We start from the raw sequence: 27204 nt of genomic DNA, 5'->3' as shown, positions 1-27204 counted from the left end.
AGGCTGTCTGACTTGTTTCCTATCGTCTGCACTAATATCCATCTTTATCAAATCGCTGACAAGTCTCATTCAGGTCAGCTTACCTAGCGTCAAACAAAAGAAGAAAAAAAAAGCACGCTCTTCATCCGTGACTGCAATACCTTGGCCAGCTTTTCAGGAATAAGCTCTTCTTTTGGGCCACCAATTTCTTCATCATCATCCTCCTTTTTCTTCTTCTGGTTCCGCTGCTGCTTCTCCTTCTCGGCAATCTTCTTTTCCTCTTCTAGCTGAGCTTTCTTCTGGGCTCTCCTTTGTTTGTTTCGCAGCTTCTTCAGTTCCTTGTCAGACATATTGGCTACAACACAGACATGAAAAGTTGCATAATATGGACGTTTTTGAGGCACACACACAATTCTGTGAACTATAAATCTCACAAAAGCACAAAACCGCTTTTATCGTTTTCTTGGCTGTCTATTGCCTACTCTCCCTGTTGGCCTACGTTTAACGTATATGTTGGAAGAAAAAAAGGATGCAAAAGCACAGTACACTACACTTTTCATCCTGCAACAAAAACATACGTTAATGTATACAGTTTCTTTTACAATGGAACTCTAAGGTGATGGATGCCAAAGTAGGTCAACCGTTTAACGTATACGTTTTTTGCATACATTAAATGTAACAAAAATAACGTGATCTGAACACAGCCTAATATATGCCATCAGTGTCAGAGGTGGGACCCGCACCTAATTAGAGAACAAGGCCACCAAAAGGAAGGAGAGTACACCGCACATACACTGTGTGTTCTTCATTCACTGCTATTGGAGTTGTGAAAAAAGCAGAGTGTGCTCGCTTCACTATTTTCGGAACTGGTGAATAGAGGTTGGCCACGCACGTGCGGCTGTTCACTTCAGGTCTGGGACCTGTTCACGTCACATCTGGGACCTGTTCATATCCGATTTCTAGTGATATGCCATCAATGTTCCCGATTAGTATATCCCTTTAACTTGTAAGTAAAAAGGCAGTGTGTGCTAGGAGGAAAATTCTGCCACAGGTGTTTTTTTTAGATTTTTTTTAGATTTGGGGGAGGTTATTAAATTAAAATTAGGCATCGACTGATAGATTTTTTAGAGCAGATACCGATAACCTGTGAACTTTCAGGCCGATAGCTTATACCAATATTCTGTGCATTTTCATTTTTGAAAAAAAATAAATAAAAATTCCTACACAAATCTGCTGTTAACTGAACATGTTAGACTCCTTTCACATCCCCGTTTCTCCTTTCTGTTCTCCGGCTCCGTTGAGGAGCAGGAGAATGGAAAGGACGGATTCTGCAGATAACTGAGACCTAACTGAGCGTAACGGAGCCTAAAGACCCCATAGACTATAATAGGGTCCGTTCGGTGTCCGCTCAGAATGAAGAAGACTTTCATCATTCTGAGCGGACACCGAACGGACCCTATTATAGTCTATGGGGTCTTAAGGCTCCGTTACGCTCAGTTAGGTCTCAGTTATCTGCAGAAGTCCTGCATGCAAGGAAAGGAGAAACGGTGATGTGAAAGGAGCCTAAATTGTTAACGTTTAGCTTATTTTGTAAATCTTTTTTTCATTGGTAAATAAAAATAAATACAGAAACATAGCAGTCAGATTGCAGCAAAACAATGGTGATATAGGTCAAATACAACAAATTGGACCACTTTTTTAAAAATAAATATCAAGTCAAAAGGTAACAAGAACAACAATGTTCAATTGCACATAGACACATAGTCCAAACTTAGATGAAATCTTAGGCTACTTTCACACTCACATTTGGTGCGTATCCATCATGGATCTGCACAGACGGATCCGTTCAGATAATACAACTGTCTGCATCCGTTCAGAACGGGTCCGTTTGTATTATCTGTAACATAGCCAAGACGGATCCGTCTTCAACACCATTGAAAGGCAATGGGGGACGGATCAGTTTTCTATTGTTTGGCTCAGTTTCATCAGACTGACACCAAAACTCTGCAGGCAGCGTTTGTGTCCACCTCCAAAGCGTAATGGAGACAGAACGGAGGCAAACTGATGTATTCTGAGTGGCTCCTTTTCTATTCAGAACGCATCAGGGTAAAACTGATCCGTTTTAGACCGCTTGTGAGATCCCTGAACGGATCTCACAAGCAGAAAGCCAAAACGCCAGTGTGAAAGTAGCCTTAGTAAAATGAGCAGCAATGATATAGGCAATAATATCAAAGGGACCCTACAGTATATATAAGCAGGGCTTCATTAAGCTATATTTGTTTTGTTGCCTAACTGCTTAGCCTTAATGTCAATTTAAAGTTTTAAAAACAGTTTAGGCTCAGTTCAGACCTGAGCGTTTTACAGCGCGTTCAGACCTGAGCGTTTTACAGCGCGACAAGCGCCCAAAAAAACGCTCCTGTACTTGTTTGAGCGTCGGGCGTTTTACAGCGCGATCGTACGCGCTGTAAAACGCCCAGGTGAGAACCATTCCCATAGGGAAGCATTGGTTTCTCCTTGTTGAGCGATGATGTTGAGAGCATTGGTTTCTCTCAACAAGGAGAAACCAATGCTTCCCTATGGGAATGGTTCTCACCTGGGCGTTTTACAGCGCGTACGATCGCGCTGTAAAACGCCCGACGCTCAAACAAGTACAGGAGCGTTTTTTTGGGCGCTTGTCGCGCGTTCCCGTACATAGACTTTCGGGAACGCGCGACACTGTGTGTACGCTTGTCTCTGTATGCGCGATTGTAAACGCCCGTACAATCGCGCATACAGAGCGCTCCTTTCAGAACGCTCAGGTCTGAACTGAGCCTTAATGCATATAATAAAGAATATTACATTTAAAACAAGATAAAATGTTGAGTAACTTAGCCTTTAAGGCTCCATTCACACGTCCGTAACGTGTTTTGCAGGTCCACGGATCCGCAAGACACGGACAGCGGCAATGTGCGTTCCGCATTTTGAGGACCGCACACTGCCGGCACTAATAGAATATGCCTATTCTTGTCCACTATTTTTTTTTTCGGGAACGGAATTGCAGACCCCGAAGTGTGGGTCCGCAATTCCGTGTCTGGGCAGCACATCGTGCTGCACCATAGAAATGAATGGGTCCGCAATTCCGTTCCGCAAAATGCGGAACGAAATCGCAGATGTGTGAATAGACCCTTATAGTGCCATATCCAGCAGCACCACCAGCCCCCCCCCCCCCCCCCCTCACTGATTACCATCGCCTTCTTGCTTATTATCATTTAGTATAGTTTCTTTATTAATGTATCATTTACATTTATAATATACTAGTGCCAAATGCCAATTTCTACACCATCCCCCAAGGGATGGATGGAGATTTTATTTAAATTATAATTATATATATATATATATATATATATATATGTATGAATATATATATATATATATATAAAAACTGGTGCAATGCCTTGAAGCAGACCACGGACCTGGTCTTGGTAGATATGTGCAAAAAAGGCGCCTATGTTCTCTATGTGATAGGATATTCTCGCGGGGTGAGAAGTGCTCTACGCCTGCGCAATACGAAATCTCGGACGCCGAACAGGTCCTGTCATCTCAAGCTGCATGTGAGAACTTTTGACTAAATTAGCCATTTGTTTTTAATTAACACAATCATGTACACCTGGGATGTGATATTGCTTAATGAAAGGTTTATGATATGTACTGTAAACATATGAATTTGTGTACACAACATTGGCACATAGCACTTTATGGTGTATTGTTTGTTTTCACTGAGTATAAAATCATGTTCACCTTTTGTATACCGTTTTTATGGATATTGATGTATAATTATGTAATCACTTTGTTAATCATGTATGCTATAAGAGCACTTGATTTTGTATTATAGCTTGACAAAGGCTCCATGAAGTGAGCTGAAACGTTGCTGTTACCACATGGGTTAATAAAATATTGTGATATAGTAGTGAGTGCCACCCACCACCCCTCCCCACCTCAGTGACTGAAACAACATAGTATTCGATGAAAGAAAAGAAAATAACCTTGAGGCCGCAGTGTTTTGTTATGTCTTTATGGTAGGTTACGTTCTACTGAACTACTTTTCACATACCAGTGTCTGCCTCGCGCTCCTTATTCTCATCCGTTAAGGGGTTATCATGAAGTTTCAGGTAAATTTCTATTGCGATCCGTGCTGCTTTGAAGTAAAATGGATGTTGTCTTAATACATCTTCTAACTTTAGCAAGTCCACATATGACCTGAGTGTAATTTTCCTCATACAGTAGGTGTGAAAATCAAACTGATCATCAGTGATTTCCACAAAATGCTGAAAAAAGAAAAGAAATTTAGTTGAAAAGCCGTGTTCACATCCCGTTTTCCCTCTACATTTAGTGCGTATTCCGGGAAAGCTCCCAATGGCCATAACCTTCCATTTCCAGACAGAGCCCGAAGGAGTGTCCATTTGGCCTCTGTCAGGTGTATGTAAGAAAAACAAGGGATGTAATAGCACAGTAGACCCAGCTATTTCATAGAACAGTACCCAATAAATGCATACATTAACCGGATGTAATAATGACCAGCGGGTCCATGACAGGTCTCCGTTAAACACATGGGTCTGGACACTCCAGGTAACTGCAGCTGGGAGATGCCCCAAGGGACTTTAGCAGCATCTCCTCCAACCCTGGAAACGCTGCTTGCTGTTTTTTAGTACATTTTTATTGATTTTAATCAATAGAAGTATAGAATTGTGACAAAAAGTAGCCTACGTACACGGATCACGGACGCAGATGACAATCTTGTGTGCATCCGTGTTTTTTCACGGACCCATTGACTTGAATGGGTCCGTGAACCGTTGTCCATCAAAAAAATTGGACAGGTCATATTTTTTTGACGGTCAGGAAACACGGATCACGGACGCGGATGAACAACAGTGCATTTTCCGAGTTTTCCGCAGAAAACCACGGAAAACGGAACGGACACGGATGCACACAACGGTCGTGTGCATGAGGCCTTTGGGAAACCAAGTTTCCCTCTCCCCCTGTAGGAATCTATTTTCCACAGCCTTGCTATTAGTAATCTAGCTGAGTGGTAAACAATCGTTCTGCAATTCGAGAGGAATTAATCTATTATCACCAATAAGAGGTCAAATCGCGGGATACTTGATTAGTAGAAGGGTGTATATTTGTTTAATCAAAGGGGTTATCTGTGAAATGATAAAAATGACCTATCCACAGGATGGGTCATCATTATCAGATGGGCAGGGGTCCGAGTTCCAGCAACCCCACTGATCAGCCGTTTCAGGGAGCCGCTGCGCTCCCCTCAGCTCTGGGGAACTCAGCCGGCTCTTGGCATCTTTCCAAGCACAGCGGCCGTGCTTGGTATTGCAGCTAAGCCTCATTCACTTTAATAGAGCTGAGCTGCAACTAGGCAATGTGACCGATGTACAGCGACATCACAAGGCCTCAGGGTCCATACACATGTCCGTATGTGCTTTGCGGATCCGCAAAACACGGACACCGGCAATGTGCGTTCTGCATTCTGTCCTTTTCTTGTCCGTAATTGCGGACAATAGGACCAATTTTTATATTTATTTTTGCAGAACGGAAGTGCGGATGCGAGAATGCGGACAGCACATTCCGGCCCCATCGAAAATGAATGGGTCCGCACCTGTTCCGCAAAATTGTGGAACGGATGCGGACCCATTTTTCGGACGTGTGAATGGACCTTAAGAGGCTGCTTACTAAGCACCCGACCTCTTAACAGCTGACACGTGAGGATAGGACATCAATTTATATTACTGAAGAACCCCTTTAAACCAGAAATATCGTGCCAAGAGGATTAATTTGGGGCATTTCCAAAATATATGGAGTAGTGACCCAATGTGCTTACTATTTCTCCAGCAGTAAAGCGATGACATAGGGTAAATGCATGATAGTCTTAAAGTAGGTATATAGTACCACTGGAGTGAAACACAGCAGGTTCTTTACATTTTCCTCTGGCGACCCCCACACTTTGGCTGCCCCTGTGTAGGAGACGTATTCCACTGTATGCCTAAAGCATTGTATTACTTAAGATTTTATTTTTTTCCCCCCAAGTCACGGACAAAATTCCACGCTGATTTTTGTTTTTCTTTTTCTGATGCATGTGAACAAGGTTATAAACCCCACATTCACGTGCAAAGTAGATGGCTATACAGACTAATGTATCAGAATAATATATAGACTCACTCGTTCAATCTCGTGGCATTTCTTAAGTGCTTCACCAAACTTGTTCATAGATCTGTATGCCTGTGCACACTCTGTCTGGAACCACATACACTGCATCTCGTTCAGGTTTTCGACTGCAGATGTTCCCTCCTGAAAAAGGAAATGGCACTTTCTGAACAAGAAGGACATTGCCTGCTTTCATTTTACCGCACTTTGTTAGGTAGTAATATCTTTACCATTTCATTTTAATGTCTGCATTAATATCTCTGAGCCCCAGAAAATACAAACCCTTGTAAACTTTGAGCACATTTCCTCTGCCTCCTTTATCATGTTGGCCTTTAGCATGTACTTTGCACATTTTGAGTTGATAAACCTATCTGCTGTGTCCAGAGCCTGCGCTTCATCCATCCATCGTGCAGCCTCTTTGATGTTACCAGCGTGCTAAATATGATTAGAGAAAAACCACATTACAGTTAGTTTATACAAATGTAACATCTATCACATAAGCACGTGCGCTCCCACAACTTTTCACTATGATATGCAGAACATTTCATAGTATACATATATAGAAAATACACATGGCTCCATATGCCTAATGCATGGTTTGAAACTATAGAGCATGAGACTTTCTCCTTTCTGAAGGTGCAAGGAATGACGCTTACTCCCTTACCTTGTAGATTTTAGCTTTTACAAGGAAGAGTTCTATCAGGGTGGGTGTGCTCTCTATGGCGGCATTTATGTATTCCAGAGCTAAGGAAGGCTGCCCAATCTTATCATAGTGCTGAGCCAAGTAGTACTGAACCCACAGTAATGTAGTTGGAGGTTCTTCTTTACCATCATCTATGGGAGAAAGAAATACACAGCGTTCAAGCATTGAATAAGATTTTACATATACTTTATAGTTATGTCTACAGAGCTGTGTGAAGGTTCATTTTCTTCAGGGTGGTTTGTAGTCTTTACGGATAACATTTTAGAGTGTGTATGGCTTTTTGATCACTTTATAAAAAAAAATTTGAGAGGTTAAGAAATGGAAAAAAACTGACCAGGCCATTTTGATTGTTTCCATTATTCCATTTGTCATATGGGATAAACACATTTATATTTTAACAGTTCAGGTGTTTTGGGATGTGGCGGTGCAATTGTCCTTAATTTTTCACTGTTTAGGCCTCTTTCACACTTGCGTTGTCCGGATCCATCGTGTACTCCATTTGCCGGAGGTGTCCGCAGGATCCGTAACAACGCAAGTGAACTGAAAGCATTTGAAGACGGATCCGTCTTCAAAATGCGTTGTGTTACTATGGCACCCAGGACGCTATTAAAGTCCTGGTTGCCATAGTAGTAGTGGGGAGCGGGGGAGCAGCATACTTACCGTCCGTGCGGCTCCCGGGGCGCTCCAGAGTGACGTCAGAGCGCCCCATGCGCATGGATGACTATACAGACATGGAGAGCGGCGCCCGGGGATCTCCCTGCACTTACTATTATCCCCGGGCGCCGCTCCGTTCTCCTGCTATGCCCTCCGGTATCTCCGTTCACTAAGTTATGGTAGGCGGAGTCTGCCCTTGTTCTTCTGTAGCGCTGGCCAATCGCATTGCAGAGCTCACAGCCTGGAAGAAAATAACCTCCCAGGCTGTGAGCTCTGCGCTGCGATTGGCCAGCGCTAGAGCAGAACAAGGGCAGACTCCGCCTACCATAACTTAGTGACTGGAATCTCTGCCTACTATAACTTAGTGAGCGGAGATACCGGAGGGCATAGCAGGAGAACGGAGCGGCGCCCGGGGATAATAGTAAGTGCAGTGATCCCCGGGTGCCACTCTACATGTCTGTATAGTTAGTTCATAGTGTAATAATCGGTGAAATGTCCTCTTTAAGGCCGGATCAATGCCTTTCAATGGGCATAAATTCCGAATCCGGCCTTGCGGCAAGTGTTCAGGATTTTTGACCGGAGCAAAAAGCGCAGCATGCTGCGGTATTTTCTCCGGCCAAAAAACGTTCCGTTCCGGAACTGAAGACATCCTGATGCATCCTGAACGGATTTCTCTCCATTCAGAATGCATTAGGATAATCCTGATCAGGATTCTTCCGGCATAGAGCCCCGACGACGGAACTCTATGCCGGAACAGAACAACGCAAGTGTGAAAGAGCCCTCAGGGGTGTGGAAATTAAAAAAAAAAAACTACTTGTCGAAGGACTAAAGTGGAGGCTCAATCTACTTGTCCCTCATGACCATCTACTTGTCCTGAACTTATACTAACGTTATACTGTATGGGAGCGGGGGCCACAAGGCGATGTTATGCTGCATGGGGCGGGGGCCACAAGGAGACGTTATGCTGTATGGGGGCAGGGCCACAAGGAGATGTCATGCTGTATGGGGGGAGGGGGCCACAGGGAGATGTTATGCTGTATGGGGGGAGGGGGCCACAGGGAGATGTTATGCTGTATGGGGGGAGGGGGCCACAGGGAGATGTTATGCTGTATGGGGGGAGGGGGCCACAGGGAGATGTTATGCTGTATGGGGGGAGGGGGCCACAGGGAGATGTTATGCTGTATGGGGGGAGGGGGCCACAGGGAGACGTTATACTGTATGGGGGCAGGGGCCACAGGGTGACGTTATACTGTGCGGGGGCAGCCGCTTGGTGATGTTATACTGTATGGGGCACTAGGGCAGCCCCAAGGTGACGTTATACTGTATGGGGGCAAGAGGGAGACGTTATACTGTATGGGGGCCACAAGGAGACGTTATACTGTATGGGGGCCACAAGGAGACATTATAGTTTATCAAGTGCCACGTGCAGTGCAGATTGCAGGCAGGGCCAGAGCCTCAGAAGACAGACAGCACAACCTTTATTTCTGACACCCCTGCAGATGAGCGTTCCTCCCGGAGCCTGTCCACATCGCAGCTCCCGGCCTGACCTGCAAGCGCTGACTGGGGTCACATAGCATTATACTGATTTATGATGCTATGTAACCCTTACAGTTCTGGAATGTATTGGATAACACTGACATAATACTGTCAAGTAAACTGAACACCGGCATCTGGTGCTGTAATGGCAGCGGGGCCCGGTGCAGTCACTGTATTCTATTACACCGGGCCCCGCTCACTGTAATACTAATATTCCGATGTGAACAACTTGAAATCCCCTGCGATCCTCTCCCTCTCTGTACTCACAACCTTAGTAGCAGGCCGGGCGGCAGCGCAACTCACTGACGTCACGTGTCTGCTCCTCCCACTTTATGAATGAAGCAGGCGGAGCAGGCGCGTGACGTCAGTGAGTTGCGCTGCCGCCCGGCCTGCTACTGAGTTTTAGAGATGGGAAGTTCGGATCTTTTTCATGAATCGGATCTTCGGTTCACTTCCTGAGCCGGCAGAAGCAAGTGAACTGAAGATCAATGCGCATGCTCAGCTCATCGAATCTTCGGTTCACTTGCTGAGTCGGCTCTCAAGTGAACCGAAGGTCTGGAGGGACTCGCTCCTGGCAAACACAGCTCTGCTGCAGTGAAGCAGACTGGGATGTAATTACACTGTATAGTTATTGAAGGGATTTAGATAATGGTCTAAGAGTTTATTAGTTAAAAGAATCAAATGAGTCAGAGACTGTCACCAAGTCCCTGCCAGGCTTCCTGCTCTGCTACATTGCTGCAAGCACCCTGTACACACACAGCTCTGCTACATTGCTGCAAGCACCCTGTACACACACAGCTCTGCTACATTGCTGCAAGCACCCTGTACACACACAGCTCTGCTACATTGCTGCAAGCACCCCTTACACACACAGCTCTGCTACATTGCTGCAAGCACACTGTACACACACAGCTCTGCTACATGCAATACTATACCACCCCCCCGGACGGACTTGTCAGGAGACAGGGAGCCGCAGAGCAGGAAGTCTGGCAGGGACTCTGTGACACAGTCTGACTCATTCGATTCTTTTAACTAATAAACTCTCAGACGATTCTCTGAGTCCCTGCGACTCCTCCCCCTGTGCTGTGAGTCAGTGCTGGACTGCTGGCTGCCTCTGATTGGTTGGAGGGCAGGGAGGGGCGGGGCTAGCTTCCACTGTCGGCTCCTATTACACTGCCTGCTGCTGAGGTTGTGAGTACAGAGAGGGAGAGGATCGCACTCGCAGGGGATTTCAAGTTGTTCACATCAGAATATTACTATTACAGTGAGCGGGGCCCGGTGTTATGTTATTCTGGGGCGGGCCCCCATCCCGGCCGGGCCCTCGGACCATGTCCGAAGTGCCAGACCGGTCAGTCCGCCCCTGTATGTACGGTACTCATATGCACGATGCAGGGGCAGGCTGACATAGATGTAGGAGCGGTCAGCTCACGGCTAGCATATGACCGCTCCTATTACTGCCCAACCGACATGTCCCTGCTACTTGCCCGCACAGGGCTAAACAACTGTTCAAACTACTTGCCCGGCGCCCAGAACTGCATGTCCCGGGCGTCGGGCGATAGGAATTCCACACCCCTGGTCCTTACTTTTATTACCAAGAAAGGTGGTGATCAGAATTTTTATTTTTTTCAAAAACGTTCTCTCACACTTATATTGTCTCTTTAGGGGACTTGAAAATGCGATTGTCTGATTGCTTGTCCCTTAGGGTCCATTCAGACGTCCGTATGCATTTTGCAGATCCGCAGAACACAGACACCGGCAATGTGCGTTCCGCATTTTACGGACCGCACATCGCCAGCACTCTTATAGAAAATGCCTTTTCTTGTCCGCAATTGCGGAGAAGAATAGGATATGTTCTTTTTTTTTGCGGAACGGAAATGCGGAGTCGCACAGCACATTCCGGCCCCATTGAATATGTATGGTCCGCACCTGTTCTGCAAAATTGCGGAACGGATGCGGACCCATTTTGCGGACGTGTGAATAGACTGCACTGCAGTCTAGGGAACATTGTTGTGGCAGGCAGACATAGGAACCTCTAGAACATGGGTCAGAAACTCCAGCTGTTGTGAAACTACAATTCCCAGCATGCTCCATTAATTTCTATGGGAGTTATGAGAAGAGCAAGTGTGCATACTGGGAGTTGTAGTTTCGCAACAGCTGGATGCCGGAGGCTGCCAACCCATGCTCTAGAACAGTGTTTCCCAACCAGTGTGCCTCCAGCGGTTGCAAAACTACAACTCCCAGCATGCCCGCACAGCCAAAGGCTGTCCGGGCATGCTGGGAGTTGTAGTTTTGCAACAGCTGGAGGCACACTGGTTGGGAAACACTGCTCTAGAAGGCTCAATGCTACTACAGTGAATGATCGATCCCAGCGCAGAAGAGCTGTTCAGGCCCCGGAGCTCTCAGGTGAAAGCTTCTCAGATGTTGTGGTCACAACGGACTATTGCATCTGAGGGGTTAAATGTCTGATCACATTATTGTTGATCAGACAAACTTCAGGTGTCTCTGGTTTAGAACATCAGACACTCTACAGTCGGCTGCTCATTCAGAGAAGGAGACTGCTGTGTTTACATGCAGAGGTGTCCTTCACAGTATGACGACGAGGGATCACTATTGTTTCTGGGCAGCAGATTACTGCTTAGAGTGCACGATCTGCTGCCAAGGAAACAATTTGTGGTGCCTGCACGAGCGTCAGGATCACCCGTTGAACGACTGTTTCAGTTGTTCATCCGGCGATTGGCAGCACATTTAGACAGGCAGATTGTCAGGAACGAGCATTTTCAGGAAAGTTCGTGCCCGATTATCGGGCAGTGTAAATCCACCTTTACTACTAATACAAATCCTATAAACCTATATATCACAGAGCTCAGCTTCTCGCCTTCTATTTTATACTGCTTTATATATACTGACCCACTGGGTGTATTTCTGTCCACATGCCGTGGACTCAATAAGCTATTTTCATCTACAAGACGACTGATCACTGGAAGTTTAGTTTGAACGGTTATGCTTAAAAAGGTGCAGAAACTCTTCCTATAATGATCCTAGGACCTGGCACCACACATACAGGTCACATTTTGGGAGCTCATATCACAGTGTTGGAAGGTAATATAAAAGTGAAAGTAACTGTTTACTTGTATAGGGTGCTGCCCACCTATTTGTCTGGTTGGTATACTGGATACATCGCTGTCTGGGTGTGCATATAAAGCATATTTTGCATACATAATCAAGTCACATAAAATATACAAACCGTTTATGTTGAACAGCCGGCAACTTTTCAATGATGTATCATAACCTAATATAAGGTCTTCAATAATCTCCACCTAAGAAACATAATAAAAGTAGATAACTGCAGCAGTCCACTAGAAAACTAACAAATCACCCATGCAACTTCAGTGTTTTTAAATAAAAATTTTAGGAACTGTCCTTGAATAAACCACAAACTGGCGACGCCCTTGATCAGGCTGAAATATGCCAGCCATGCATGATTTTAATGATGTGTAAAAGTGCTTATGGTTCTGTGAGCGTATGGCATAAGGTTTCCTTTACCCCTATAGTAGAGGTCTCCTGTAATTTCCCCTTTCATTCATCCATCTTCAGGAAACCTGACTTCTGCTTAGTGGATCTAACACTGCCAGAGAAAATCTGTGTGTGTGGGCTGCATTTCTAGGTTATTATATTCCCTGAGTGAATAAGAAGTGGTGAGTGACTGCTTGCAGAGCTGTAGACGATCTCATTCCACCAAGAACCCACAAAATAAGACAAATGCTGTTAGTTTTTTTTTTTTTTAATTGTCTCAAAAAATCTAAAATAACATCACTAGGGGTGTTAAATTTCCTCCCATTCAGTTTCTACAGCTCCTAGGCAGGCTATGTGTCTCCATGATAAGACATCAATTCAATTTACATTCACTGGGACAATTGAATGTAAGGTGGATATAACCTTTAAAGGGGTTCCTTAGCTTTTTCTTACTGATGATCTATCCTTTGGATAGGTCATCAGCATCTGAACGGTGAAAGTCCGACATCTGGGACCCCCTCTGATCAGCTGTTTGAGAAGGTAGGCCTGTGACGTCACAAAGGATAGATCATCAGTAAGAAAAATGTAAAGAAACTCTAAGTTTAAACATGGCAATTACCGGTACTCTGCATGTGTCTACACATATCTCAATGGGATAAAATTCATGCGAGTTACAGAAGGCGAAACTTTACTAATGCAGATATTGAAAACATCAAAAATCACTTTTTTTTTAATTAAAATTTCAAGTAATTACAAAACTCCGGCAGCAACAGTAAACATACTAAAGTAACAAAAGAAGAAAGGACCCTGACCACTTTTTTCCCTTGCTGCGGTCCTAAGTTACCATGTCCGTTTTCCTGGAGGCAGCAGCGATTTACCATACACACCACATCACCGCTGCTGACAAGCAGCTGGCTCAGCAGTCATGTGCCATATTGAGGCTAGTGATCGGCTGCTGCACCGTGACCCGAGTTGTAAGGAACATCACTACTGCAGTCAGGAAGATGACATTATTGCTGCAGAGGGGGACAATGGAATCAGCATGGGAAAAAATGGTGAGAATCACTTCTTTTGCTATTTCAGCACATTTAATGTTGCCGCCAGAGTTTTCAATCACCCCTTTAAGACAACCTGAAAGAACTTGATTATGTAGATGCTATAAAGCCTTAAACATAGAAATGTATGTACCTTCTCTTTGTCGCTGTACAGTGATCGCAGAGTGTTGAAAACGGGAGGGCATCCTTTACTAAAGTTCATCCTCAAATACTTATCCACACAGACTCTGAATTTTTCACCTGAGGGAAAATTTCAACTGTTCACATAAAAGCTCCAATCAATCTAAGAAACCAAAACTGTAAGACATTGTCCACAAGCCCTTTAAGTCACCTGTTAAGAAGTTTAAAGGCAATCGTCTTGGTACCAAACCCCTGGGATATTTAGTCCAACTGTCCTCATAAATCTTCAACCTTTCTTCCATAGTGGCTGCATAAAGGGACAAAGGAACATTTTATTTAGAAAATATATAGCGTGAGGTTAAAGATGCAGTTTGTAGCAGCGTTGCTGCAGAGGAGGAAAGAAAGGGAAAAAAAAAAAAAAAAAAACACTTTTAATTCACGTTTTTTCAAAGCAGTACCACAATGATGTTTTCCAGAGAAACATGTCCTTCAGTGTTTCTGCACTGAGCTGTACAAAAATGGATAGTGCTTAAGGCTACAGAAAAGGTACTAGCTGCAGAAGCCATAGGCAAACATGGTGCCCGCTCGCACGTGCAGCAGACGTCATGGCCGGCAGGTGCCTGCTGTTTCTAAGGCCCCTTTCACACAAGCGTGATGGATTTGGGCCGGATGCGTTCAGGGTGCATTCAGTGAAACTAGCACTATTTTGCAAGCAAGTTCAGTCAGTTTTGTCTGCGATTGCGTTCAGTTGTTCAGTTTTTTTTCCGCGCGGGTGCAATGCGTTTTTCACGCGCGTGATAAAAAAAACCTGAAGGTTTACAAACATCTCTTAGCAACCATCAGTGAAAAACGCATCGCACCCGCACTTGCTTGCGGATGCAATGCGTTTTTCACATCGCCCCATTCACTTCTATGGGGCCAGGGCTGCGTGAAAAACGCAGAATATAGAACATAGAACTGATGCGGGAAAAACAACGCTCATGTACACAGACCCATTGAAATGAATGGGTCCGGATTCAGTGCGGGTGCAATGCGTTCACGTCACGCATTGCACCCGCGCGGAAAACTCGCTCGTGTGAAAGGGGCCTAACAGCAGAGACCCGCGGCTAATTACCGCGATCGAGCGATCACAGCATCTATTGGGTCAAGAACAAGGAAGCTTGCGCTTCTGAGTATCTTACCGGCATCCTCTACAGCCAATGAGGATGCTGGCAATTGGTTTCAATGCACTCAGCCTTGCTGAAGACGCTAAGGGCATCGAAGCTGCAATTTCTATTTTGGCCACCAGGTGAAAGGCCAACATAAGAAATGAGCAATAGTCAGTAACAAATGTATTTTAAAAATCCACGATTGTTCAAAATAAAAAAAATGAATTTTGTACAATCAAATGAGTTTCAAAATCATTACAAAAAAGTATATAAAAAAAAGTAAACATCATGGGTATCACCCGTACTATTAAAATATAAAACTATTTTTCCAATATGGTGTAAAGAAGAAAAAAAAAAAAGTCAAAATTCCAGAAACTATATACACTGAACAGTGCAGAAGCAGACGCTTTGTACTCTGTAGTTTCCGGCACCAGCATACTTCACTTAAAGGGAACCTGTCACCAGTTTTATGGTGTCCTAACTAAGGGCAACATAAATAAGTGACTGATTCTCTTAGCACAATGCTGGCTCACTTTCTTTAATTGACCCAGTCAATCTGCCAACATCTTGTATTGAAAAGCTCCAGCTGATAATGATGAGTCATGAATATTCATGAGCTCCTGACTCTCCCCGCCCACCTGCTGCTGAATGACAGTTATTTTCCATATGAACCAGCAGCAGGAGGGCAGGGGAGTGGCTATAGCTCTGAAATAAATATACACCGGACTCCAGCACATCACGCCGGACTCAAATCAGCTCATTAGCATGCGGCATCTTTGTGTGTATATTATGAGGTAACCATCTGTCACACCAGTAAGTGAATACATCTAAGGCACTTTTTAGTAGTTAATGATTGTATATAATTAGTTAGATTATAATCAAATATCCACATGACAGGTTCCCTTTAAACGAGAGTTGTGCTGCAGTACTCTAGCACAGCCACTACACAGTGTATAGAGCTGTCCGCTTCCAGATTAGTATAGTTTCCAATATGGCGACTACCCAAAAAAGTTGACTGGTGGGGGTGTCGGGTGTTGGACTCCCACAGATCTGAAATTGATGTCCTATCCTGAGGCTAGATCATCAATATCTAAGTATAGGAAAACACTATTAAATCACAATGTTTCCAACCGCTGTAGGAGTTCTGATCTGGCCCTGCCATAAAATTATACTCTGATATGACCTTACCAGGATTAAGAGCCTTCTCTAAACCCTTGTAGTAAGCCCAATTCTCCGGGCTCCGGTCCAGCAAACCTCTGTAGACATCTGTAGCTTCTTCAAGGCGGCCCAACCGCTGCAACAAGTCACCTAAACAAGAGAAAAATAAATATGAGGCATAAAATGTACCATAAACAGTGATCTTTAATATAAAGAGTTCAAAAAACTCTTAGATGCAGGAAAACATGTTAACTTGCAGATTAGCGTTGCTCATAAATGTGTTGCACCCGCAATTAAAACAATGTTAAAAGCACAAACTGCTCACTAGTAAGGTACCTTTAGTTTCTTCCACTGCCAGCTTGTCGCATATCTGCTTTTCATAGGTGCAGAGGTGATCCAGTGCCTCCTTGTAGAGCTCAGCTTCTCGGAGAACCTGGTTCTGATAGAGCAGTAGCTCACTATACTCATAGTCAACTTTGTCTGGCGAGGTCTAGACAGAAAGCACAATGGTTTTTAAAAATCAAAATGAAGCATATAGAGTGCGCTCAACAATGCTGATAGCAAGTAGTTTAAACACATAACTGTTCCTCTAAATGCCAGGTACAACACAACTCTGAATTGGTGCAGGATACATGGCATCTACTGGTATCAAGCCACGGCCTACTGATTGCAGACAGATGGTTAGTCATGTTTGACAATGGCCCCTGCAGAACTACAATTAAGTGTCCATGTCTGACAATTTCCAGGGCTGGTTCCTGCATGACTAAACTGAGTGTTTTAACCCCTTAGTGACCAAGCCTGTTTGGGCCTTTATGACCAAGCGTTTTTCTTCCTTTTTTTATGGTCTCGTTCCAAGAGCTATAACTTTTTTATTTTTTCATCTATATAGCTTTATGAGGGCTTGTTTTTTACGGGACAAGTTGTAGTTTTTAATGGCGCCATTTTGGGGTACACAACTTTCTGATTAACTTTTATTAACTCTTTCTGGGAGGGAGATGGGGAAAAATAGCAATACTGCCACTGCGTTTTTACATTATACATTTTTTGGCGTTCATTTTTCGGTACAAATAACAATATCTTTATTCTCTGGGTCAGTACGATTACAGTGATACTAAATACTTATAATTTTGTTTATATTTTACTACTTTTTTGGCAATAAAACACCTTTTATTAACCCAAAAAATTATTTTGCATTGCCACTTCACAAGACCCATAACTTTTTTTTTATTTTTTTATATGGAATTGTGTGAGGGCTTGATTTTTGAAAGACAACTTGTATTTTTCATGGGTATGATTTTGGAGTAAATGCCGCTTTTTGATCGCTTGTTATTACGTTTTTTTTCGGTGGAAACTAAGAATAAATTCGAAATTCTGTCTTTTTATTTTTTATTTTTTACGGCGTTCACCATAGGGGATAATTTATGTAATATTTATGTAGTCCCGATCGTTACGGACGCGGCAATACCAAACATATGGGGGATATTTTCTTTTTGCAGTTTTTTTCATTGAAAAGCGTATTTTCAATGGAAAAAAAGGCATATTTTTTTATTTTATGGAATTTTTTTTAATTTAATAAATGTGTATTTTTTTTCTATTTTTTTTACTACTTAATAGTCCCACAAGGGGACTATAATATACAGTATTTTGATTGCTTTTAAAATGTAATGCATTATCTCTATAATGCATTGCATTTCAATAGCAATGCTATTCGAACATTGACCAGCAGGCTGCGCCAGAGAGGCACAGACTGCTGGAAGTAACTGAAGACAGGCTCGGGCCCCCATCGGAAGCAAGGTAAGCTTCCCAGAACATCAGCACCCCGCGATCGCATTTTCGGGGTGCTGATGGGAGACAGAGGGAGTCCGCTCCCTCTGTCACCACTTTACATGCAGCGGGCGCCATTGCGCCCGGCATGTAAAGGGTTAAACAGCCCGGATCGGCACTCCTGCCGTTCCGGGCTGTTAGAGCAGGGACCTGGGGGAGCCGCGCGGCGCTTAAACTGGGCCGCCGTAATAACGCGGCGGCCCAGCCTAAGGCCCCTTAGTGACCGCCGTAAAAACACGTATGGGTGGTCACTAAGGGGTTAAGTATCCAAAGCTTCATTGCGGGATCTTGAAGTAGCACAACTGTACAACATGGCCTTCAGACATCTCTGCTGTACTGTGAGCCATTAAAAGGGTTGTCTCATCTGGGGGCTAGGATATGACCCCATTGTCCGATAGGTGCGGGTCCCAACTGTGGGACCCGCACCTATCTCCTAAACGGAGTCCCGAAAGGGGTGGAGGGCGCACTGTGCATGCGCAGCCACCATCCATTCATGGGGCCGCCGAAAATAGTGCACTGGCTGGGCTATTTCCGTTGGGCCCATAGTAGTGAATGGAAGCGGTGGCCGGTCATGCACGGTGCGCTCCCATTCACATCTATGGGGAGCATTTGGTGGTGGCTGGACCGGATAAAGGTACCTATCAGACAATGGGGACATATCCTAGCGATATGCCCCTATTATATCTGATGAGACAACCCCTTGAAGACCAAGTGGTGTTTGATGAGACATAAGAACTTGAAAATAAGTAAATGCAAAGCACATTGACTTAGGGCTCTTTCACACTTGCGTTCTTGTCTTCCGGCATAGAGTTCCGTCGTCGGGGCTCTATGCCGGAAGAATCCTGATCAGGATTATCCTAATGCATTCCGAATGGAGAGAAATCCGTTCAGGATGCATCAGGATGTCTTCAGTTCCGGAACGGAACGTTTTTTGGCCGGAGAAAATACCGCAACATGCTGCGCTTTTTGCTCCGGCCAAAAATCCGGAACACTTGCCGCAAGGCCGGATCCGGAATTAATGCCCATTGAAAGGCATTGATCCGGATCCGGCCTTAAGCTAAACGTCGTTTCGGCGCATTGCCGGAGCCGACATTTAGCTTTTTCAGAGTGGTTACCATGGCTGCCGGGACGCTAAAGTCCTGGCAGCCATGGTAAAGTGTAGTGGGGAGCGGGGGAGCAGTATACTTACCGTCCGTGCGGCTCCCCGGGCGCTCCAGAGTGACGTCAGGGCGCCCCAAGCGCATGGATCATGTGATCACATGGATCACGTCATCCATGCGCATGGGGTGCTCTGACGTCACTCTGGAGCGCCCCGGGAGCTGCACGGACTGTAAGTATACTGCTCCCCCGCTCCCCGCGCCTACTATGGCAACCAGGACTTTAATAGCGTCCTGGGTGCCATAGTAACACTGAACGCATTTGGAAGACTGTTCCGTCTTCAAATGCTTTCAGTACACTTGCGTTTTTCCGGATCCGGCGTGTAATTCCGGCAAGTGGAGTACACGCCGGATCCGGACAACGCAAGTGTGAAAGAGGCCTTACATACATTACTGGCCATTTATAAAGAGTCTGATGTCTTCAGTAATTAGCACTTTTACAAAACTAGCAAAAAGTTTTCTTTTGCTGTTGTTTTCAAAAACTGGCAAAAATGTGTCTTTCTGCATAGACTGAGACAGGCAGACTTAAGGCTAGGTTCACACCTGAGCGTTTTAAAACGCGCTGTAAAACGCTCAACAGGCAAAAACCAATGTTTCCTTATGGGCATGGTTCTCACCTGTACGAACGCGCTGTAAAACACCCTAAGCCCCAAGAAGTACAGGAGCTTCTTTGGGGCGTATTGTGGCAGTTTTTCATTGGATGCCTCTGTGGTTAAATCACACGTACGCGCGTTTCCAAAATACAACAACGCCCCAAAATACACCTTAAAAACACCCGATAAAAACGCCTGTAAAAAGCACTTATCGAATACGCTCAGGTGTGAACCCAGCCTTAAGGGGTATTCCGGTTACTATAAATATAACTTATGTTTTAGACTAATTCATCATCAATAATTACCCAATATAATGTCAGTTTCACATATCTACCGTTCAGTTTTTATAGAAGTAGTTTTCTTCCTCTGCTACCCAATGTGTTCCCTCAAATTACCATGGCATCGACCTGTAGTTCTGAGCCTTTGTTCTGAGCTCAGTGTGTCGCTATCAATTCTCTAGCTAAATGTCTTGCGAAATAAAAGGGGCGTGTTAGGGTATCCATTTGCATACGGTTTCCGTATACAACGCTAGTGTGAAAACCGAGGTTTTTTTTCACTGATGCCCTTCTGAGAAACGGACGTTAAAAATGGACCCATTCAATTGTATGGCGGCAGTCTGTCAGTAAAAAACAGACAAGATAGAACATGCACTATTTTTTGTCGTCCGTTTTTCACTGACAGTCCAAAAAAAACTGCTATGTGAATAACCCCACAGACTACCATTGATCTCAAAACAGACATGTGATGGCCGTTAAAAAAAAAAAAAGAGATTTTTGTATAACTTACCAGTAAAATCTCTTTCTCGCTCTTTCCTTGGGGGACACAGAAGACCTTGGGTATAGCTCATCTCCCTAGGAGGCGTGACACTAAGTGAAGACTGTTAAGCCCCTCCTCCACAGCTATACCCTCAGCCTGGAGAGAGAGACTGCCAGTTGCGTGTCCAAGTAGTGAGAAAAGGCAAAGTCCAAAAAGTGGAACCAACAAGCCAACTACCCAAAGGGTAAAACAAACTCGGAAACAGTCAGAGAAGAACAAAGAATGGGTGGGTGCTGTGTCCCCCAAGGAAAGAGCGAGAAAGAGATTTTACTGGTAAGTTATACAAAAATCTCGTTTTCTCGCCCAGTTTCCTTGGGGGACACAGAAGACCTTGGGACGTTCAAAAGCAGTCCAAAGGGGGAGGGACCACAGCACCAAGGCGAAGCACCCGAAGGCAACAAAAAAACCGCCGCCTGCAGACCAGGCGGCCCAAGGCAGCATACGCCGAAGGCCGAGTATGCACCCTGTAGAACTCGGTAAGGTGTGCAAGGAAGACCAGTGACCACCTTACAAATGCATGGCCGAAGCCTAATGCCTCCGGCCCAGGAAAAACCGACCGCTCTGGCAAAATGAATGGTGACACCAAAAGCAGAACCCTGCCCTTGGTGCGACAACCACAGCAAGAGCCACACTGAGAAAGCGGAGGAAAGCCACCCTGGAGGCCCTCAACCCTTTGCGCGGACCTCCTGGGAACACAAGAGACCGAACGTCGACAAGAGTCGGAGATCTCCAAGTAAAAAACTGCAAGGCCCAAACAACGTCCAAATCGGTGAAGTGTCCGTTCCCGGGGGTGGGAAGGGGAGGACGACTGCCTCAATGAAATGAAGGACAAACACCACCTTCAGAAGGAAGGAAGAGACGGAATGGAGAACAGCCCTGTCCTGGGGGAAGACAGAAGTCTCGGAACAAGAAGGGCCGCCACTCAGGCACCAGTCAGAGACACGATGGCTACAGAAACCACACCGTACAGGACAGAAGGAGTAGAGAGGACTTCTGTAACGGCTCCAAGGAAAAATTGGAGCGCCAAGAGCCCAGTATGTAGTTCCCAGGACGGTAACGGAGGGCAGTACAAAGGAACCCAAGAGCCTCTCCATGGAAGAAGTTCCTGACAGGCCCAGAGGGTCGGGGAACGCTGAAAGAGGAAGGACAGGAACGACACTTGATACCTCAAGCAACGGAGTCCCAGCCCCAGGTCCAGGCCGGGCTGGAGAAAGACAGAACCATGGAGAGAGAAAGGCAGAGTGGGGGAACGCCCAGCTTCCCACAGAACCCCAGGTAAAGCCCTAAGTCCTACCACAGATCCTGGACGAAAAACTCGGCTAGAAGCGAACACTAGCGAGCTCACTAGAGTCGCCTGGGCAAGCGGGCGAAAACCCAATGATCAGTAACACGGGCAGAACGGTCGGTAGAACTGGTCCCGTCGGCCCCGAACAATGTTGTCCCGTATCCACCCGGAGTGGGGGAGCAGACGGACAGGAACCGAAGGGTCCGCCCAGCAACCGCCCGATGCCAGGACAAGACAGGCTAAAGCCCAAGCCGATGTAGCCACCACAGGAAGACGGACTAAATGGTAGTCCTCCCAAGTTACCGAGAAGGTAAATCCATAGCAGAAACATTGCCTAGAATGGAAAAAACGCAATCTGCACCCAGCGGGAGGACAGAACGCGGTAGACCAGTTAGATAGGTACACAGCTAGTACAGTCAGTGTGGACAAGACACCAGAACCATCCACCTGAACAACCATGCTCTTCCCAGAGGGGAGGGCAGAGAAGGAACATCCTCTGAAGCGTGGCCGGAACAGAAGCCACATCGGAGAGATCCGTACCGAGTGGGAGCCAAACAGAACCGGCGAGAAAAGGCAGTCGAGACAGAGGCCGGGATAACACCCTCCAAAAGAAAGGAGGAGTGGGCATAGAGAAGCCATAGGACAGCTCAAAGGCAGAACCCCGCTACACTGAGACGCCCGGTTCACCGCTTCGCAGAAGGCGAATATCCTGAAGAACTCAAGGTGGATGTCCTCCGGACCTGGGTAAGCGAGCACCCAAGAGAAGTTGGGTGACCTTCCCAAGAAGAGCGGCCCGAACCTGGTAGAAGGAAATAGTAGTAGGCGAGGGCACCGTAGTCCCGCCAGAGCCAACATAGAATGCGAAGGGCGCTGCAGACAGCACTCTCGACCATGTGACCACTAGCGCAGGGAAACAATGCTGCGGGAAGACGAATGGGTACGTGTCTAGGAACCACGAACACTCCCCGGCGGAAGGGCCAACGAAATGAATGAGCACCGCCCAGCTCGGAGCAGTAGCGAGCAGGTAGAGGCCGTCTACTTATATATAAGGCATTCATTTATTGTTTGTTGGACAACACCTTAGGCTTACACAGGTCGACAGAATGATCTCTTTAGAGAATAGTGCAAGGCTTGCTGCAAACACCGTCTCCCAAGAGAAAAAATAATAATATGTCGCAGGAGGAAAGGAGGGATACGTACGAGTAGCCCCGTAAGCAGTGAGAAGGCCAACCCACCTACGGGACGAGAAGGTATACACGGCCCAAACAACGCACAAAAACGTCCACTCACTGCAAAAATATCACTCAGCGAAGGCCAGCCAGAGTGCCACAGTATCTATGGAAGTGCAAAGTGCAAACTGAAAAGGAGTTATGCACAAGACTAGTATGGTATGCGATGGAACGCAAAACTGACCGCCCCGAAAGGGGGGAAATGTACCTGGCAAATTGCAGTCGGCAAGGGTGCAAAAGCCCGCCCCAAAAAAAGGGGGGAATGCCCAAGGCCGTACCTACGTCAGAGAAGTAGGGCATACCATACTTCGCCCCGAAGGGCGCCATGCACATAGCCACACAGTATCCAGCAAGAATGCAGGAGGTCCACCTAGTGAAAGGGGGACATGCACAGGGCTATCCTAGCATTAAGTGAGTGTGCAACAACTCACCCAACACCGAAACTTCGTGAGAGTGTAACTACTCCCAATGAAGGGGAACATGTGCAAGTCCAATACGGCACATACAAGGACAGCCTTGGATCTCGTGAGCGTGCAAAATTCCGCCCATGGAATGAGGGGTGGTCACGCACAAGGCCAGCACGGTATCCAATGGGAGCGCAAGCGTTCCACCCATGTTAGAGGGCCATGCTCAAGGCCAGCAACGTATCCGGTGAGAGTGTAGTATGCCACCCAGAAAAGAGGGGGGGGGGGGGGGGTCATGCACACGGTCAGCATCGCATCCAGGGAGAGTGCGATCAGTCGGTGAGAATGTGTGCATGTCACCTGAAGGAGGCGTGCCCATGGCCGGCAGCGAATCCAGTGAGAGTGCGTACACCGCCCACGGAAGAGGGGTCATGCATATGGCCGGCAGCGGATCCAGTGAGAGTGCAAGCACCCCGCCATGTATGGGGTTCATGCACATGGCCAACAACGTACCGGCGAGAGAACATCACCGACCGAGGGAGTGTATGTATGCCGCCACAGGGAAAAATCAATGAGAGTGCATCATACCACCTATGGAAAGTGGTCATGCACATGGCTGGCAGTGAATCCAGTGAGAGTGCCGAATGCCGTCCACGGAAGGGAGTCATGCCTATGGGCGTCAGCGAATTCAGAGAGTGCAGCATTCCGCCTATGGAAGGGGGTCACGCACATGATCGGCAACGAATCCAGTGAGAGTGCAGCGGTCCACCAATGGAAAGGGATCGTGCACATGGCCAGCACCGTATCTGGTGAGAGTGCAGTATTCCGCCTAAGAAAAAGGGGTCATGCACAGATCGCAACGAATCTAGTGAGAGTGTAGCGTTCCGCCTATGGAAGGAGGTCGTGCACATGGCCAGCACCGTATCCGGTGAAACTGCAGTAGTCCGCCAATGAAAGGGGGATCATGCACAAGGCCAAACCGTAGTCAGGGAGAGTACAGTATCCCGCCCAGGAGGGGGGTCCCGCACATGGCAGTACCATAACTGAAGAGGATGACGAAGGCCGCCTACAGAAAGGCCGCATGCACTTGACCAGCGCCGTATCGTGAGAGAGGGCTAGGAGGGTAAAATGACCCTGGCAGCGCCGCAGCCGGGGAGTGCGACATGCCGCCTAGGGAAGGGGGGCATGTACTGACATGAGGCTGCAGCGTCCTGCGCAGCCCACAAGTTATATATATAAAAAAAAAAAAAAAAATTTATATATATATATATATATATATATATCAGAAAGGGGAGCCACCTACAGGAGCACTGGGGGGTTGGCAGCCATACAGGCCCATCTGAAGCCGGCCTGTACCCAAAGGGTTAAACAGGGATCCGGCCAGGAGGGTGGCGCTGCGATCCCCTGGGGGCAGCCATACAGGCCCATCTGAAGCCGGCCTGTACCGCGGCGCTGCGATCCCCTGGGGGCAGCCATACAGGCCCATCTGAAGCCGGCCTGTACCCAAAGGGTTAACAGGGATCCGGCCAGGAGGGTGGCGCTGCGATCCCCTGGGGGCAGCCATACAGGCCCATCTGAAGCCGGCCTGTACCGCGGCGCTGCGATCCCCTGGGGGCAGCCATACAGGCCCATCTGAAGCCGGCCTGTACCGCGGCGCTGCGATCCCCTGGGGGCAGCCATACAGGCCCATCTGAAGCCGGCCTGTACCGCGGCGCTGCGATCCCCTGGGGGCACCTATACAGGCCATCTGAAGCCGGCCTGTACCCAAAGGGTTAACAGGGATCCGGCCTGGAGGGCGGCGCTGCGTTCCCCTGGGGGGCGGGGGAACCTCCCGGCGGGAAGAATTCCCGCCTGGAGAAGTTCCAGCCCCCTCCAACAGAGGCCGGAATTTTGCGGCCTAGTAATTGTAGGCCGTGAAGCCGGGGCCTAAATTATTAGCGGCGCCCGGCTGACCGGGGCCGCACAGTATTCAAGTACCGGCCGGGGAACGAAGCGGCGCATGCACATGCCGGCCGCGGGTGCCCACCCCGCGGGCCGGAAGAGCCGGGGACCCGGATAGAGCGCCGGGATCGCGGCCGTAAAGCCTGCGGTGCCCGGCCGACCGGAATGTTCCGACGGTCGGCCTGGGGCTGTTGGAGCATAGCGCTCATATTGCAGGCCGCGGGTGCCCACCCCGCTGCCCAGAAGCGAGGACCCTGCGCTCGGCAGCCATTTTACCCATGGAGCGGGCCCTGGCTTATAACAGCGCACCATGTGGCCAACAGCCACAACCACCTTGCCCTTGGGCCGGTGCCCGTGAGGGCAGAGGAGGGTCAGGAGCAGCAAGGCTCTGGCCCTGAAGCAGTAGCCGGTAAGAGGGAGGGGGACCCTGAGACCGGGTGCCTGTGAGGGTGGGACGCCTGCATAACCCCTCCGTCAGGGGCAGCTAGTTGCGGACCTCTGCAGCTCCCCAGGCATTCTTCTTGTAGGGAGAAGGGTGCCAATGACCTATGGAGGCCAGGAGAGAGGGAGCAGAATGTCGCCCTGCGGCAGCCCAGGGGCCAGCCTAGGTCTAGCAGGGACAGAAGGGTCCATAGGCCCAGTATAGGGTCAGGCACGCAGGAGACCGGGGGGGGGGGGGGGGGGGGGGGGGGGAGACGTTGGGCTGGAGAAGCCAATCTCTCACCATAGACGTCTTCACCCTCGGTCCGTTCCAGCAGGGTCGCCCCTTCAGCTACTGGCACCGTAGTGGCAGGACGCTGGAAGGGGGACTTGGCGTGCGGGCGACCCTTGCGCTGGCGGGATGTAGGGGAGCTGGGCTGCCCTGATCCACCTTGCCTTCTGTGGGGGAGGCAGCCGTGCGGGTGACCGGCACTGGCGCAGCTCAACCCCGGGAGAAACAGAGAGGTCTAGTGCGTCTCTGTTGTCCCTGATGATCTGGAACAAAAAGAAAAGAAAAAAAGTAAAAATCTAAAATTTAAACAAGGAGAAACCAGCCCTGCAGAGCAGGGAGTGTCTTGCCTCCTTGGACACTAAGCAAAAACTGGCAGTCTCTCTCTCCAGGCTGAGGGTATAGCTGTGGAGGAGGGGCTTAACAGTTTTCACTTAGTGTCACGCCTCCTAGGGAGATGAGCTATACCCAAGGTCTTCTGTGTCCCCCAAGGAAACTGGGCGAGAAAAAATGTACATCACATGTCTGTTTTTCACTGTCGTGTGCATGTAGCCTTAGGCTACTTTCACACTTGCGTTTGTGGTTCCGCTTGCGAGATCCGTTTGAGGGCTCTCACAAGCGGCCCCGAACTGATCCGTTTATCCCCAATGCATTCTGAATGGATAAGGATCTGTTCAGAATGCATCAGTTTGGCTCCGATCCGCCTCCATTCCGCTCTGGAGATGGACACCAAAACACAGCTTGCAGCGTTTTGGTGTCCGCCTGGCCGTGCGGAGCCACTCAGGTGCGGCACCTGAGTGGTTAATTGTGCGGATCACAGCCCCCTGTAAGAGATCGGGTGCTGCCAGGCAGCAGGGGGCCGTTATGTACACAGTTCTTAGTATATTCTAACTTGAAGCGTCCCCATCACCATAGGAACGCCTCTGTGTTAGAATATACCGTCGGATCTGAGTTGTGAAAACTCAGATCTGAAAAATCTGTTATGCAGACGGATCCGTTCTGAACAGATGCAAGCGTTTGCATTATAGGTGCGGATCCGTCTGTGCAGATACCAGATGGATCCGCACCGAACGCAAGTGTGAAAGTAGCCTTAGTGTGCTGGTGATTACTGAGCAGAGGGGTTGTGACTGGGCTGTATATCAGGCAGCCAATCAGTAAACATCTACACTAACGACAGGAAAGCTAGGGATT

At 47.5% G+C, this 27204-nt stretch overlaps 1 protein-coding gene across 1 annotated transcript in view; it reads right to left on the bottom strand.

The window, feature by feature from the left end:
• The window catches only part of NAA15 (N-alpha-acetyltransferase 15, NatA auxiliary subunit), a 69238-nt gene that overhangs the window by 26498 nt on the left and 15536 nt on the right, over positions 1 to 27204 (bottom strand). The window contains exons 6-15 of the mRNA XM_040418463.1: positions 16392 to 16545; positions 16086 to 16205; positions 13961 to 14056; positions 13763 to 13869; positions 12306 to 12378; positions 6833 to 7002; positions 6451 to 6603; positions 6184 to 6312; positions 4070 to 4283; positions 141 to 334 (exon numbers count right to left, since the gene is read on the bottom strand). Of these exons, the coding sequence (XP_040274397.1) occupies positions 141 to 334; positions 4070 to 4283; positions 6184 to 6312; positions 6451 to 6603; positions 6833 to 7002; positions 12306 to 12378; positions 13763 to 13869; positions 13961 to 14056; positions 16086 to 16205; positions 16392 to 16545 (1410 nt within the window). The remainder of the gene's footprint in view (positions 1 to 140; positions 335 to 4069; positions 4284 to 6183; positions 6313 to 6450; positions 6604 to 6832; positions 7003 to 12305; positions 12379 to 13762; positions 13870 to 13960; positions 14057 to 16085; positions 16206 to 16391; positions 16546 to 27204) is intronic.

This window comes from Bufo bufo, chromosome 2 (assembly GCF_905171765.1).
Source record: "Bufo bufo chromosome 2, aBufBuf1.1, whole genome shotgun sequence".
NCBI classification, from domain to species: domain Eukaryota; kingdom Metazoa; phylum Chordata; class Amphibia; order Anura; family Bufonidae; genus Bufo; species Bufo bufo.
Note: the sequence above shows the minus strand (reverse complement) of the source record. Positions and strands in the feature narration are given on the sequence as shown.